General features: G+C 44.9%; 1 protein-coding gene across 1 annotated transcript in view; it reads right to left on the bottom strand.

Moving 5' to 3' along the window:
* Positions 1-882: 882 nt before the first annotated feature.
* Positions 883-17,141, bottom strand: part of glceb (glucuronic acid epimerase b) — a 40,116-nt gene continuing 23,857 nt past the window's right edge. Inside the window, exons 4-6 of the mRNA XM_056607323.1 lie at positions 9,679-9,942; positions 5,856-6,148; positions 883-5,394 (exon numbers count right to left, since the gene is read on the bottom strand). Of these exons, the coding sequence (XP_056463298.1) occupies positions 4,663-5,394; positions 5,856-6,148; positions 9,679-9,942 (1,289 nt within the window). The 3' untranslated portion in view covers positions 883-4,662. The remainder of the gene's footprint in view (positions 5,395-5,855; positions 6,149-9,678; positions 9,943-17,141) is intronic.

Raw genomic sequence — 17,141 nt, 5'->3', positions numbered from 1 at the left:
TAATGCATGGATTATCATTTTTAGCAAGAACATTGAGATCAGATTGCCGACAGCTGAAGAACAATCGTCTGAATTAAAAAAACAACCAAAGAATTCTTCTTATTTCAATGTGGGAAGCAGATGGTGAATGTGACTACGTTCCACTCTAATACTAATAATAAGGTGTAGTTTGGTGGGACTGATGGGGCAGGACCCAGGCAAACAGTGAGAGACGGTGTGTTCCCAGACGACAAGGTGAGGATGGGCTGGCTGACAAGGAGAAAACAACAGGGTTGGAAAGAGCTGTGCCAACCGAGCCGATACTAGTAACGACACAGTACATTCAGAACCAGAAGGCGTAGGGGAAGGAGATGGAGATGGGGGGGGGGGGGGGGGGGGGGGGGGGGGGGTTGGTAGATAGGAGGTGCAGAAATAGCAGTTTTGACAGATCAACAAAACGCAATCTTCTTAAGGACAGTGAGGGAGGGATACCTCTCTGTCTGTCTGTCTTGTCTCTCTGTCCCTGTGTAAAGGTTATATAGGGATCAAGCACGGCAGGCTTTATTCATCACTCATGCACATCTTCCCTCCTCCACTATTGAGAAGGCACACATCAAAAATATTCAATAAGTGTTCAACAGTAGGCTCATTTGATCAGGGGGGGGAGTATGTACGAGTCCTACCTACAATCCCTCTGTTATCACAATATGCCTCAAAGCATCTGAAGGTAGACAGTGACGAACGTGTGTGCGCGTATAGTGGGAGGCTGTTCTTAAAAGTAAGAGTGTCTAAGGTCTAGAGATAATTACGGCAACCAGAGACAATTCTGAAGTAAAGAGGGAACGTAACATCATGAGGATTGAGAAAAAGAGGCAGAAACACAGAGAATGGACATAATAAGGGTTACCTGAGGAGAATGTAAAATGTCAGCGTCTCGAGGGTTCGCAGGTTCAAACACATTTTGGATTTTCTGAACAATTTCAAAATACCAAGACCAAATACCAAGAAGGGTTGTGTATTGTTAATGTGCCAAATAAATAAATAAGTGGAAAGAAGAGCATCTCTATATTGGAGATACGTGTGGCAATTTGTGATGCAATACATTAGTGCAATATGTCTCAAGCTTTAATAGCAACCATCTTTTTTACTTTTTAATCAGTCCCACGTTACTTATAAGAGGAAGGAGGACCATAATTATTCAGGTCACACACAGCATACTCACCCCTCAGGGCCCTTTAAGGTTACCAATAAGTCTCATGTGTAGAACCTTGGAATTTTAGGTGGCGCACCCATGGCAGAAACCATGGAAACACCATACCAGAATCGCTTCAGATTAGGTCTACATGCACACAATACTCAGTTAGGCAGTGAGTATACTACAGTAGCCAGGTTACCAAAGCTAGATCAGTTGAGCTCCAACCATAATATTAGAGGACCACCATCAATAGTTCTTGCCTTATTGTGTTGTTGACTTGTTTGTTGATGTAAGTACTTGCCATCTTAGCCACCATGCCGATGGCACCCCGTTTCAAAGAGTCTCGAGCAGGGATGCAAAAACCCATTGTAAGGTTCACATACGGGTGGGTCGGCGACAGATAAACATGAAGGATCAAACGAAAACGGATAAATACTCATAAGAAAATGCTTTTATTAACGTCAAAAGGCATTTTTCATTAAAGCACAAATAGTTCTATAAACACATCTTTTACCTTTGAATACAAAAATGGTAGCATGTGCACATTGTGCTTAGATAGACAGCTCTGTACAACCGCTCTCCCTCTCCCTTTCTCTCTCTAGGGCACCCCGTGGTGCAACGACCCCCAGCAAACATTTTATTGCATAAATCACACGACCACATCTTGTCGTATGCCCGTGAGTCTTTTTTCGGGAGCAGGAATAATAGATATATAAGGATAGGACTGGATAGTTTGTGAAAATAGCAGCTTTCTAAACAAAAACAAATAACACATTATTTTAAACAAATAATGGTTTGTATATGGTTTCCTGAAAGGAAGAAAATGCTAGAATAGAAATAATAATGCTAACTAACTTGATGAGACAATACATAGTTGTGCTGTTGTATGTCAAGCGAAAGGTTGTACATTTCTGCAAATGTATTATACCATTCATCTACCACTGAAAATTGAGGCCATTTGATGCTCTAAACATGTTTTGCACACATCCCCTCTTAGACACATTTAAAAGACATATTAATGTCAGCATTCTACAGCATTTTTCAAGAGTTAAAACGCTAATAGGTTTTAACAGAAATTATACAGTCAACTTAAATAAAAAAAATGCTTTGGTTTTGAACACAAAATCAGGATTCACACCCATGTCGAAACCTTTCCAAATTTGTAATTTTTTTAAATAACCATTTCTGTTCAGTATCCTGTCAAAATGGCTTCCAAAGAGGCAGGCTATTGTTTGAGGATGCCAACCAGGATAAAATGAACCAGACAGAAGACAAAACCCACATGCCGATTACGTGATCCTTTTTGCAGGCTCATTTCCAGGATAACATTTTCATAGTTTCCAACTATAACCTTTGCGGCTGAATGTCAACTCCAGTCATTAGCAGTCTAAAGGCGTGCTTATACGTAAAATGATTTATATCAGATAGCAAGAAGATGAAGGCAGAGACAGCAGAGGTCAAAAATATGCTCCAAGTTTAGGAGTTTGAGTCACAGCTCTTCCCTTTCAAAACTTTTTTTTTGCGTTAAGATTATTTGAGGCTCATCATAGTTTACACCATGCATTGTACCTCGCCGTGAAATGCAAAAAAAAACTAAAAAAAAACTCAGCAAACTCTAAAATGAAATGACCATGGAAACCAGAATCGTTGCTTTATTCGGCCAGTTGGCAGTTTGGCCTTGTTTTTTGGAGAGGGAGGTGCATCCCGTCGCTGACTGGATATGGTGTGTGTATTTATGCATATGTATGTGTATGTGTGTGCAGCCAAGCATACCCCTGCATTCACCTGTCGATCACTCCTGCAAACAGCCAGGGTGTAAAGACAGGGACGAGTGACAGGCTGTCTGGGGAGAGTGGTATGGGGGTGAAAGAAAGACCCATCTTTATATTTTTTGGAATTATCGGGAATTCTTTAGTAAACAATGAACTGAGATCAGGAGGCACAGTTGATCATATTCAAATCTACATTAAATCTACATAAGTGAACACCTCCAATGCTACCAATGATCCAAAATTGCCTACATACAAATTTGTAATCAAAGAAATGCATATGACTTGAGCCAAGCTGGCAAGCAGCTTGACTGCTGCCTTCTTTTTAAAGCAGACTGACCAATCGCATGCTAGCACCTGATTGCCTCAGCCGTGCAAAGAGGGACGCCGCATACCACCGGGGAGCGATAACGGGTTCACTTATGTTGCGGTCGGGCATTAGTGGGAGGGACAAGAGCGGGGGCTGCCCGCTGGCTTCTGCGGCCCCAGCGGAAAGTCGGGCCTTTCCACTCTCAGAGCAATCAACAAGAGCTGAACTACGGGCGGGCGATTGCGGTCAGGTGAGTAGGGGAGCCAAGGGAGCGCTAGTAGGCAAGCACTCGAATCAAAACAGGGGTGGGCAGATTGGAAAATGACCTGACACAGCTGAACGCACGGTGGATGGAAGTGTGTTAACTGGAGGATTACAAGGCAGGGGTCGCTTTGAAACGTTGTCCTATTTATACTTCAATGCATTAGAGTCATTATCGGTTGGGTGAATCTGAACGAAAGAAGGAACCTATCACATGAACAATGCACAAGAATGTGCCGACCACAGAAGGGAAGACTATTTTATTTAAGGAGCAAAGTTTTCCCTCCAGATTTCAATGGCAATATATTGGTCTGAGACGCACCATTAGACAGCTTGTTTAGGAGATCACCCATTTTATTTCCAGTGAGTGCATCCGGAAAAAAGCTCCTTTACTTAAAACCCTCCAATATCATGTCAAGTTCCCTGTGTGTTCTCGAGTTCAAGTAAACCATCTTCTAGTGTGGAGAAAGAAACAGAAACAATTGAACAATAACCCAACTTAATAAACACTGAATATGGATTTGATTAAACCTCTTCTTATGCCAAGTATCGCCCTCAAATATATAAATTATTGAAGATGAAAGCTTTCTATAAACTATGCAAATCTGGTATTTAGTCAACAAAAACTAAAAAGGAGACCTGCAATGGTGATATGAAAGAATGATGGGTGAATAAATTAACAAACTATTTTACTTTTTCTTTAGCATCACAAATTGTTGCTTTCAGATCAAACACACGTTCACACCCAACCGCCTGCACACACCGTAGACAAACAAGCACTCAGAAACTAGGCCTGTACATAAATCCAAACATTAGTTGAAGAGAGATGAGAGCTACATTTATGTTGCACTAAATATAAAAACAAAGACTGCAAAAGAGCTCATCAGAAATGTGAGGGCTTCCATTTAACAAGCGCCCCCTGAGCTAATTTCGCCTTTACCAAAACATCCACACGCAAACACTCGCACACACACACACACACACACACACACACACACACACACACACACACACACACACACACACACACACACACACACACACACACACACACACACACACACACACACACACACACACACACACCAACTCACTCGACCCACACAGAGCTACTCCTCACGTAATGCGCATCAATGTAATAGTCCCGGCTAATTGTGCTTGGCTCGGCCCCCCTTCAGGTAGCTCTTCCAGCGCTTCACCACGTCCTTAAAGATGGCAGCATTGTCTATAGACGCCAGCAGTTGCAGCTGGTTGATGTGCGTGGTGTGGTAGTCCCAGCGCGCCAGGTTGGGCGCCGTGCCCAGGATGAAGTGCCGCAGGTCGTAGATGCTGCCCGAGCCCGTGTCATACAGCGGCAGCATGGCCTTCAGGGACTCCATGCCGCGGCTGAACAGCAGGCCCGCCTCCCGGCCTTGCTTCTCGTCCGCCGTCTCCGACAGGTCGTAGAGGCCCAGCAAGGAGAAGATGAAGCCGTTGAGCACAAAGGAGCTGGGCGTGGTGGGGTACTCCTCGTACCAGTCGTACTTGTTCATGAACACCGCCTTGACGCCGTGCTGCGCCGACGCCGTCTTGTAGGGCCCCGTGGCCCTCAGGGCGGCCGCCATGTAGGCCTGGTCCCGGGTCAGCAGGTAGGCCCGCACCAGGGTGGACATGGCCTGTCCCTGCGCCATGGCCGAGTACCAGCCGGGCTCCAGCGGGCGGAAGCCCTCGCCCAGCTTGCGCGTCACCATGATGGGCCAGCCGCCGCGCTCGTCCTGGTTGCGCACCAGCCAATCGCTGGCAGCGAAAAAGGCGGCCGTGTGGGCGGTGGTGGAGATGGTGACGTTGTCGACGAAGCCACGCCCATGGAGCACCAGGCGCACCACGCGCCTTGGCATGATCTGAGTGGGGACGGGGGACGCCGATTGGGAGGACACGGACAAAGATACGCTGGAATCAGTCAACGGTGTACGTCTGGGACTCAGTGCCTCAGCTCAAGGACATCTGAACATGATGCTTGCCGAGCCTCTGCTGCCCCAAGCAGCCGCTAAAGCAGGGGGATAAAATGGCGCCTGGCGCTTGACTGGCACTTTATGTTTAGCTGCTCTGCTCATTATTCAGTTTGCCTTCTTTCACCTTATTTCTAAACTCATGCAACACTTGCATATTTTAATTGTAGGCTTTGAGCATTCCGCCTACAGAGACACTTAGGATAGAAAAAATAAAAATAGAAGCATCGTCTGAATGACAACATTTAAGCTTAAGAATTATACTGGTGCACCGAACTTGAATTTAAATAACTCCATTGAACAACTTGGCCAGAACCAAAGCAGAAAACCAAAGCCCTCAGGTTGGACGGTACCTTGGTGGCCTTGACGACCTTGGTGTTGGACAGCCCTACTCCCTTCCGGAGGTCTGTGACCAGGTCCCGGGTCAGCGTGGACCAGGTGGTGCGCGCCCCGATATCGTAGGTGATGTCGCGGTCCTTGAAGGCAATGAGCTGCGTGTTGGTGACGTAGTGGATGACGAAGGGGGGGCCCTTCTCGGTGGTCTCCAGCACCACGGAGAAGCTTCCGTTGGAGGTGAACTTGAGGTCCAGGCTGAGGATGAAGTCCTTGGAGTTGCCCAACGCTAGAGACACTCCCTCAGAGGCATCTGTGGATGCGAGAGGACATTAAGGAAGTGGAACTACGAGACGAACAGGAAGACGAAAACAACCTTGTCCTTAGGATCTCTTTGGACTAAAAGAGGTTGCTTTTAAGATTAGAAGATCATACAGAAATAGCTCCGCTCAATTGGTATGCAAGAGCCCAACTTCTGTAAAGACAGGTTACTTTCCACGGCGAATGTAGATTGTTCTTTTTTATCAGAATGAGCAATCTCTTGATAATGCATTTTCATGCCATCAAAATCTATTCTGTAGGCAAACCTTAATCCACACTGATCACTTACATTCTGCAAACTTACTAGAACATTTCAGGAAAGACACTGTCAGAACTCTCGCACCTTGTCACCAAGTGCGATTTCCTTTAAGAAAGCCTGGCTAACGGTGGCTACGAGCATAAGATCGGAGAGAGAGAGAGGGAGAAATATGGTGCGTGTGTGTGTGCAAGCAAGCGCGAGAGACTGAGAGAGCGAGAAACGGACAGGTAGACAAGTCCCTCCTGGGATGACAATACAGAAGTGTCAGTGTGCAATGGGCTTAATTAGATGGATACCAGACTCGCAGAGGAGAGAAGAGGCAGGGGAGAGAGGGAGAAAAAAAATACGAGCAAGAGGGCAGAAGAGAATATGGAAGATAAAGTGACAATGACAAGCAACTGGCAAGACGGTATAAAGTAGAAATGAATGCAGCTCTCATAACATCAACAATTCTCCCATTAGCATCATCCCTGCATCCATTCCCAGGACGATTAAGAACACATTGCTCCTGCCAAACCGTATGTTGCCATCCCGTTATGTGCTCTAGTGACTCCGGCCATACCATGCATGTGCTCGGTATGGCCGTCTATGGCATCGTCTGACATGCGAGCACAAAATGCATCTGCCGATGGAGACCTATTGAGCATTTCTTCTACTGTTTAAAGACGCTTGCCTTATTACCCATATTGTGATGCGTGTGTTGCTGCTGATTTGTTGCTGTATACCTCTGCCAAAAGCCCTCCCTAGGCCATTCAGTTGATCACTTGGGTTTTTCTTGAACTCATTGGATGAAAAAAACAGACTGCCCCGCTTAACTTGTCTGATCCGTGGCCCTCTATAATCAAGCCATCAGGGCTCCCTGAGGAACCTGGGAGTCAAGGAGGCGAGTTAGCAGCACAAGTAGCGGAGGATGGGTGGCAGCAGAGAGACAGCGCCGCGAGCCACAGGCGGTCCCCATAGAGCCAGCAGTGGCCAATGAGCCTGCTTTGGTGTAGAGGAGGCGGAGGGAACCATTTAAAAAGGGCACTGGAGAATAGAGTTGAGAAAAGGGTAGAAGAGGGCAAAGAGAGGTGGAGGCAGACAGACAACCTGGCAGGGGCCTCTGGTCGACTCTTTAATGCACTCATAAATCCATTACTTAAGGCAATCCACAGAGTAAGTGGATTTGTACTGCGGCCCCATGATTACCCAGACATCAATAAGGGATGGGCCAGGAGCAGACCAGATCCCATCTTCCCGACATGGCGCCCGGTATGCTTAGCAATGAGGGATGAGACAGATATGTGTGCGTTTGCGTGCTTGCGTGCGTTTTCGGCACCTGTGAGCTGAGCAAAAAATGTTTGCACACTTCCCAAGCAGGCATGGAAATGGAAATGCGTGTATGCGATGGTGGCATTAAGGAGTTAATTCATGCAGGGGTTGCGTTGTCTAACCTCTGCAACGAGAAAGAAGCCATAATGGATATCAACTATTGTATCTCACTACCGTCTTAAGGTACAGCACCTGGTACAGCCATGCTAACTATCAGGACAGAGAACATTGCAAGTCTAGAAGCAAAAAAGTGGTTGCAGAATAAAAAGACAAGACGAGGCACAGAACGCAACAAACAAAAGTACGAGCCAAAAATCTAGGAATTGAAAGCGGCAACGCAGAATACTACAGTGCTCTAAAGTGGATTTTGGGAGACTTCAGGGCTTTTTCCAAGTGGCCAAGAGAGAAAACATGAAAAACTAGATGTCAAATTATGATAAGGGAGGGAGATGGCAGCAGAGATGAAAAAAAAAAAGAAACGGGGGGGAAAAAGGATGGGAGAGGACATTTAAATGATTAATAATCTCAATATAAAAAGAAATAAAAATAGCATGCAGCTTTTTGATGGCTGAAGTACCATAAGCAGAATTGATGATGAGTGCAAAACTTGAATCTGATGGAATCGGATGGGAGAAGGAATGGGGCTGGAGGTGGTACTGGTACTGATAGCCCATGATGGAGGAGGGGAGGCGAGGCGAAGCGAGGGGAGGCCAGGGGAACGAAGACAGCCGGAGGGGGGATCTGTGAGGCGATAATAACGATGGGGAGGCGTCGGGGCATAGACGGATGACGCGGCCAGAAGAGTGAGGGCGGGAAATGTCTAGGGTGGAGAAATGTAAAAAGAGAAATAAGAAAGATGAAGGAAGCGGAGAGGATGAGGGAGGTTGGAGGAGAAGGATAAAGGAGGGAGGGGGTGGCTGGCGGGTGGATTATAGCTGAGCGTGAGCTCAACTGAAAAACCAAGCATATGCGAGGGAGCTACGGAGATTGAAAAGAAGAGACGCGGCAATGAGCGAGAGCAGAAACACAAAGAGATGTATATAAAAGATAAAGGATACATCCAATGGCGGAACATTGAAATTATACGAACAGAAGCGATAGCAGCCGGTATAAAATTGCGGCCATAATCACATTTCTGTATGGCTGCTAGAAGCCACAAGGCCTGCATGTGATTGTATTTGGGTCATGATGAAAACTAATGGACGCGCAGTGGAGAGGAGAGGATGTGAGGGGTGGAGGAGGGGCCCCTCCACTTCTTCCACATCATTGTTTCAGAAATAACAGAGTTGGCAGCAGATGGAGAAGAACAGAGACTCGTTTCAGAGGGGGGGTTTCTTGGGCAGAGCGTCCTCAATACTGCGTGAGTGTCTGGCTCGTCTCGCGGTAGGTGAGTGGAATTGGTCAGATGGGCGCCAGGTTTTTGCAGCCTTCCAAAGGCTTCCAGGAAGAAGGTTTGCATGACATTTTTAATTGAGTAAAAACGTCTCTGGTCTGTTCCACTCCCCGTCGAGTGCAGACGGGGGCATAGCCAATCCCTATTTTGCATTACAAGTTTATGTTACCCCGCTTACCCCATAGTTGCTCTCATTGGAGGTACAATGACAATGATTTAAATTTAATCTAGCACAGATTAACCAATCTATACAGTTAGATTGTCAGCTAAATAATGATACTTACCAAAGGCTGGAATTGTTACAAAATATCAGCTTTTAATATGGTTCCAATTTTTTTTTTATGATGTTTTCTTAACACTTTGAAAGAAAAAAAAAAACTACACCCCCAAACCTTCCACCAGCACGCTAATATGCTGGCCTCAGCAGCAGGTCGTCAGACTCTGTTCGCGTGTTTGCTCCTCCGAGCCACCCCCAGCTGCTGTGTGCAGTCTGCAGGAGAGACAAGCACCTGCCTGCCAGGAGGTACGAGATAGACGCGTGGAAGGGATGGTGGCTCACCGGGGGCGCTGAACTGTCTGACGGCGGTAGTGCGTGCCTTGTCGTGCACGCGGCTCAGGCTGCAGCCCTTCGCCACAGTCCAGGGGGCGCTGGCGGACGCCCGGCTGTCCCGGCGCTGCTCGTCCTCGTCCTCCGCCGTGTCGTACACCTCCACACGGGGCGGGTGCTCCGTCAGGTTCTTGCTGTAGTGGCTGAGGCCGTACTGGGCGATCTGGATGGCATAAAAGTAGCCCTGGGGCCCCCACTGGGTGGAGAGGGGCACGCCTGGGAAAAGAGGGAGGAGGGGGGGGGGGGGGGGGGGTGGAGACGGATGTCATTTTTGGTACGAGGACAAAGTGGACCACAATAAAACATTGAGGAGCATTGAGAAGCCAACAGTCAAGTGATGAGGTTCCTTGATAGATTAATACAATGTATTTAGTTATTTACTCTTTAAAACTATAGATCATAGCTTACAAGTAAGATAAAAAACATTTCAAACATTAGAAACATGGCAGTGCAAAACGGCAGCCTCCGTTGAATAGGAGCCAATTTCTATGTAGACATGAACAGATATAAAGGACTCAATCTAAGGTAACGAAAACATGATTCTTATTTCCATTTATACAGTGATTAAAAACCTAGTAATGTGAATATTGTATTCCATTTCTGCTAGTCCATTCAGCTAGAGGCCATTAAATACTACAAACTGCACCTTCAACATCGGCCTGTATTCCGTTAAGTTGGTAAAAAAGACTGGTAGGTGTGAAGGAGCTTGCAGCTTAACAATGATTGCAAAAAATAATTATTATTCATTTGTCAGTAGCTGTAAGATTAATCATGCCGCAGGTTATATCCGTAGCAATTTTTTTAATGAGCCTCATCGAGCAAGGCTTTTGGAACATCCCTGTTATTATGGATATTTTAACAGAGCAGTGACCAATCGCAATTATTACGATGTTTGTTCTGCGGTTCATCTACACAAATAATTCATTGTGTTGTTTGGTTTTTTGTTGGTTTAATGCACACAAATAAAATCAATTAGACGGATTGAACAAGCAACGGTATACTTGTGCCCTAAACCAAATTCCATAAACAGAAACTCTTCTAATGATAGAAAATAAAGAGGGGAAAGAGGTTTGGGGAACCCTTAAGGAATAATCATTAAGGGTAACAAAACATGGACACTGGGAGAGGTTACGGTAAAAAGAGACAAAAAGATAGGAGGTGGTGTAGGAAAAAGTAGGGGAAAATGGCCATTGTATTTAGACTTCAATTAAAAAAGGATCTCTTTCCATAAAATACAATATGAATCTTCAATAGAATGATTTGAATCACATTATCAAACAGAGCAGAATAAAAGCAAACATGGGAAGAGGAGCTGTATTCAGACCCAATAGGTTTTCTGTGAAAAACAGTTGGTAAATATCCTAAATGAAACACGCTTTACTGCAGAAAGGTATAGCGATTGGAGAGAATCATGTGCAGAGGTTAGCCCCCCAGGATCCTTTAAGTCTGGGAACATTAGGATTTCACGTGGACAAATGTTATGGCAAAAAAAAGTGATCCAAATAAATCAGAGACCTTCTCAGACAACACCATCGACCAGCATTAGGAAAGCAAAGCTGCAATGGCAATCAAAATATGCAAATATATAGTCCACTTGCACATATATTTGAATATATCTGACCAAGCATGCTCATGCGGTTCTTTGTTTCATCACGATAGTTTGTGTGATTCAGCCAAGATCAGACACGTATGGTCGTGCACCAAAAAGTTAGTTTCCCAACTCGGATCCATTTCTACCCACTAACCAATTAAAATATTGAATGAATTAATAGTGTGCCTGCCTATTTTTCAACCATTCAACAGTTTCACTGTTGAATGGTTGCTTACCATCCCATAACTTCTGACCGGCCTCCAGTTGCACACTAACTGAAGCATGGTGCGTTCAGCCAATCGAACAGCACTCCCGCCTCACAGTAACCATTCACCAATCAAGGAGGATCAGCCACCGATACTTCCCTTTCACGACCAGCACGTTTCTTTCGTGTCATCATTTTGGAGAACTACTGGGCTCTGCTTGGGTGGATGGAGTTATCAGGTGGTGGGTATGTCTTAGCAGGTGCTGGATAAGACTGTAGGGGCTTTGACTGAGGCTGGGCAGTTCTGTGGCACACATTTGCTCCACAAACGGCGAACAATGCACAGTTCAGTGGCATTGGACTCCCGTGTACAGGCTTAAAACTTTGGAACTGAATTAGGTTGTGCAAGATGATGTCTGGCCTAGTTTTCTTTTTTTCTACGCACTCTTTCAGTACAACTTTTCCAGTGCTCCTCTGCGTTCTAGATACAACTACTATATCATCCTCGGACAGGGGAAGAGAGAACTAGGGAGGGGGGGGAGGCTAGAGTGAGAGAGAATACAATTCCAAGTGAGTGAGACTTGGAATTGTATTGTTGTGTTACTTGTGCCTGAGCCCGTACACGCTTACTTTGTACAGTGCGTACACACACACACACACACACACACACACACACACACACACACACACACACACACACACACACACACACACACACACACACACACACACACACACACACACACACACACACAGGGGTGTGAAATGGGGTGTGACAACGAGGTGGAACAGGAAGGAGATTTATGGAAAAAAAAAAATGGTGGTTTGGGAGATAATGAAGGAAGAGCTAAAGATAGAAGCAGCTCTTGATTTAAGATGCCCCTGGTGGGGTCATTAGCTTTTTCTTCTAACCACGGCCCCCTGGCTGCAATGGCTTTTAGGCCCATTGTTTCTCCATCTCATCTAGAACACTTTCTAATGTCTTTAAATCAAGCAGTAGTGTTAACCCTACTGGGGGGACTCCATCTCATAGAGGAAACCGTATGACCATGAAAAGATCCATCCTTAAGTGATCATGTTTGAGAAGTCCTTATCAAATGATTTGCGGTAACCCTTCAGTTGGGCTGCAGCTTAATCGAAACAAGGCCGTTCTTGATTTGTCATTTAGAAGGATCGGGGGACAACAAACAGGATACATGGTAGGGTCTGGAGATATAAGGAGGGATAGAATGCACAGTGAGAGCATATGTGATGCTGATGGGCTTGTTAAATACATTTTTCCATGCCCCGTGTTGTGACCTTGTTTCAGCCCTGAAGTGGTTCTGACTGTGAAAGACTGATTAATGGAGTGCCAATTTCTCGCATGGAAGTTTAAGAAAAACAGGTGTGAGTAGATATTTTTTTGCATGTGGTGTGATTAATAGTAACTAGCCTTAGGCTTAATTTATGGAGCATGAAAAATCGTGTGGTACAGGTGCCATCTCAATTTGTGTGTGTATAAGTTGGTTCTGGTATGTGCTTGTGTGTGTTTTTTCTTCCTGAAGAAACAAAAACAAACAAGACTTGAAGAGGCGACTCCCCACTGAACAGCTCAAAGGAACCAATGGATTGGGCTCAATCCCTGCCTGACCCATTTTCCACCCTGACAATGAACCGCCTCACACCTGTGGTGGGGGACACAATGAAGCAAAGGGAGCACAATTTGCCACCCAGCAGGGCCTTTATTGTGGGGAATGACCGCCCAGTCATCAGCCGAAACCGGAGCATTACACACAAATTAACGATTTGGATTTACTGTTTAGGAGAATAGAGTTCTGTGCCTTTATTCATTTTTCACCCTTTAAAAGTCAGCCATATACCTATGCTAGCATTGGCCTGAATGGCCTAGACTCAGTAAGGCTGACTGAACGTCACATATTGCACAGATGCTCTTTTTTTTTTGTGAAGGATGTTCTTTGTTTCCAACAGAAGAGCAGGTTACAGCCAGTTATTACACTGCGCTTGTGAAATGTCTTAAAAATTATTCACCATTTAAAAATAGGAAGATAAATGCAGAGAAGGATATTTCATTGGAAAACAGTCAGTAGCTAACTTTTTCAAGGAAACATGATTCAAAACAGGTGCAGATTTTTCAGCACATTTCCTACCATAGGAACATTTGCAATAATTACATAGGAATTGCCATTATTTTGCACTGGTTTCCAAGTAGCAATTACCTTGTGGTAGGTCCTTTAATTCCCCCTTTAAGTACTCCTATGTCCGGGTGTTGCTAGCGTCTGCCATTGGTTACTGTGCAGGGGAACAGGCACCAAGGCAACCAAAATAATGAATATCTATTAGGGATTCAAGTTAAGAGAGAGGTAAGTGGAAGCCAATAATGATGACAATAAACTTTGCAAAGCGCATTTTTAGACTGCCATTGTCTTTTTAAGGAGCAAAATTAACAGCAAAATATTTTTTTAACTGGATTGACAACTACCAATTTTAATTTGTATGGCTCAATAAAAAATAAATCAAATAAGAAATATAGGTGGAATGGGTGAAATCTTGGATGCAGCTTTAATCAAGCATATTTATGGTTCTGAGAAATGCGAGATAGAAGGAGAGGCCCGAGTTTATGGCATATACCGAAACGTTACTGAATCGCACAACCATCAGTGAACATTTCATCAGGTATGCAGAGGATGGGGAAATCATTACCGGGGTAACAGAAAAACAAGAACATTCTTTACACTTTCTCTGTTGAAGTTTCAGACCTTAGTGGAGGAGAGTGGACCCAAACTTGCAATTTGACCGCAATACTGAGCAATGAAAGACAAAGGCTTCTCCGGGTGCTTTCACATCAGGCACCCGGGGCACACTTGACTCTTAAGTCTAGTTTGTTTGATTAGTGATAACCCTGTACTGTACTTGAGCATGTATCAGCAAACAGTGCCTGGGACCACATGAAAAAGTGGTCTCGAGTAGGTTTCATGGGTGCTGGAGGATGATATGCATCAGGTGTTAGAAATTGTACCAAAAAATGAGGTTGACTGAGATTCTGTACATCTGCGTTTGGGTGCAACATGCACCAATCTAAGCCTCTGAAGTGCACCGCCATCGCTGATGAATTAGGAAAGCAGGCAGAGGGTTTTCCTTGGCGTTTTCTCCAACACATCAATAACCGTAGGCAAAGTGTGAATGTCAACTCCATTGAAATGAGTTGGGATCTAGCGATCGGCACGCTTTTCTACACCGGAGCGAAAACCTAATTAGGGATGCACCGATGTATCAGACGAACATCGGTAACGGACGATATTCGCGTTATTGACTGCCACCGGCCTATCGGAAAATAAGATGACATTTACAGATGGCAGTGCCCGATGTTTACATGTTTAATGCTTCCTCCTCTTGAAATGTCACTGGAACATGTCTTACAAACTGCACATCTTTCTCCGAGACAGTGAAATACTCCCACACGGCCGACATTTTTTTTCACTTTTATCTGTAAACAAACCACACATGCACACGGGCGGCTTTTTTCTTTTTCTGTCGTATCACTCCGCAAGCGTCCTCGGTTGCTAAGCAACGTCAACGGCGGCTATTTCTCAGCTGATCAACACTACGAATGCTGGTAACAAATAAATTGAAAAAGACACAGTGTGAAGTTATTTTTTTGGCCATAGTTTCCATTTCTAAAGACGTGTCTAGTTCACCTTCATGCAGGCTGTGTTCAGTAAAATAATTAGCGTTCTGTTTTCGGCGCATGTAGGCCTATCTGCCTAAGCCCACGTTGAAATAATTTTGATGTTGAATGTTGATGGCGCAGTTGTTGAAATAAACAGATTGATTTCATACAAATCATAAAAGCCTCTCCCTGTGCCATTGTGTGTTTGTGTGGTGCGTGTCTGCGTGCGTGCGTGTGTGGGGGGTTAGGGTTTGTTTCCCTGGCCCAGAACAGGTATCGGCCCAGAATTTCACAATCGGTGCATCCCTAAACATAATTAAATGAAAAGTGTATCTTCTACTTCTTATTTGTGTTTATTGGCAGTACGCAAACCAAATAGGTGCCTTCCACAGTGTACTTGGGTATGGAACATCATTACTTACAGGGAATTTGAAAACACCCTTAATTAAGGCCATTTAAATGTGTTTATGGTCTCCGACCGCATCTTTATTGACAGAGCAAACCCCAATATTTTAGCTTTAATATCAAAATTTAGTGACGTCCCGATCCAATCCACGGCATCGAGCAGATAATGGCCCAGTACGCGCATCTGGTATCGGAGGGGATAGAAATATGATCCGATGCGCGCAGCGCGTCATGTGAAAACAACAGTAGTAGCCAATTAGTCACATCACATACGCATGAGAGCTAACTGTGGAACAGTCATTTCAGTGGTGTGGCAGTATTTCTACTTTGAAGAAGAAAAAGGTGCAGGCACAGGCAGTTTCCAATGTGACTGCCATCTCTTTCGGAAATGTCAATCTGTACATGTATGCACACCGAAATAGACCGCTGTCAACGGAAGTCGATTTTTTGCCTGATTCACCTCCTTCTTATCACTCTGCAAGTAGTCCGGTAACTTATCCACCCCAGCGTGTTCGGTTGCTAAGCGACGTCAACGTCTACAACGATTATTTCTCTGCTGATCAACACTACGAACGGTAATTGTAAAAAAGACACATCGGGTGAAGGCATGGTTTCTATTTGGCAAGGAGCCGTGTAATTGCGGGATATTGAATAAAACGTAACTGGTCATTATCGAAAATAATACCCTTCATGGCAAAGCAAGACACCTCCGCTTCGCGTCGGGGTCCGGTTCGCCCTGTCGGGGCTTATTTTCCCGATAATGACCGGCGTTCTGTACAACATTACCCCTTACATATATCACATAAGTCCAGACCAACATAACGGTTGTGCGTGAGAGACATACGGCCGTATGCTTACCACTTTTGTAAATGCCATATACAATACATTCGGATATGCATGATAGGAATAGATCTATTCCAATTAGAAATCTCATCGGATCAGAAGTGTCAATAGCCGCGTTTACATGGACACTTCTGATCTGAAATATGGAGTTATATACAATAACTCCATATTTCACTTCTCCCGTCTTTTTTCTCCACAAGCCGAGGACCGTCGGCATGCGCTTCCGAACCTGTCGCCATCTCGTTGCGTCTCATACCCTGTCCACACTAACCCGGGTAAATCAACAAAAAAATATTTATCCGTTCAGCCCTTCCGTCCACACTAAAACGGCGAATTCCGACACTGAAAACGATGCTTTTCAAAAACGATAGCTGAGGTGGATGAATGTGAAAACACAAGGTTTGCGGTGTAGTGTGGTCAGGGTAGACGGAGGCTTTCAGAAACGATGACGTTTGGTTGCCATGACGCTGCCACAAGCTTCGAGACCGAGACCGAGACGCTCATCAAAAAATGGCTGGTGAAATGGAAATTATGATTTTTCTGTACAATGTACTTTTGTATCTCCAGTTACAACTCAACATATTGTCTCAAACATATTCGTTAGTCCAACGCCGGAGGCGAGCTCTGTACTTGCTGTGCTTAAGCTATGGGAAAAGAACGCAAAGACGCTAGTTCAAACTGTACTTGGAGTGGCGTTTAAAAAA

This window comes from Gadus chalcogrammus, chromosome 14, assembly GCF_026213295.1.
Source record: "Gadus chalcogrammus isolate NIFS_2021 chromosome 14, NIFS_Gcha_1.0, whole genome shotgun sequence".
Lineage (NCBI taxonomy): Eukaryota > Metazoa > Chordata > Actinopteri > Gadiformes > Gadidae > Gadus > Gadus chalcogrammus.
The sequence above is the reverse complement of the archived record's forward strand: the minus strand, read 5'-3'. Positions and strand labels throughout refer to the sequence as shown.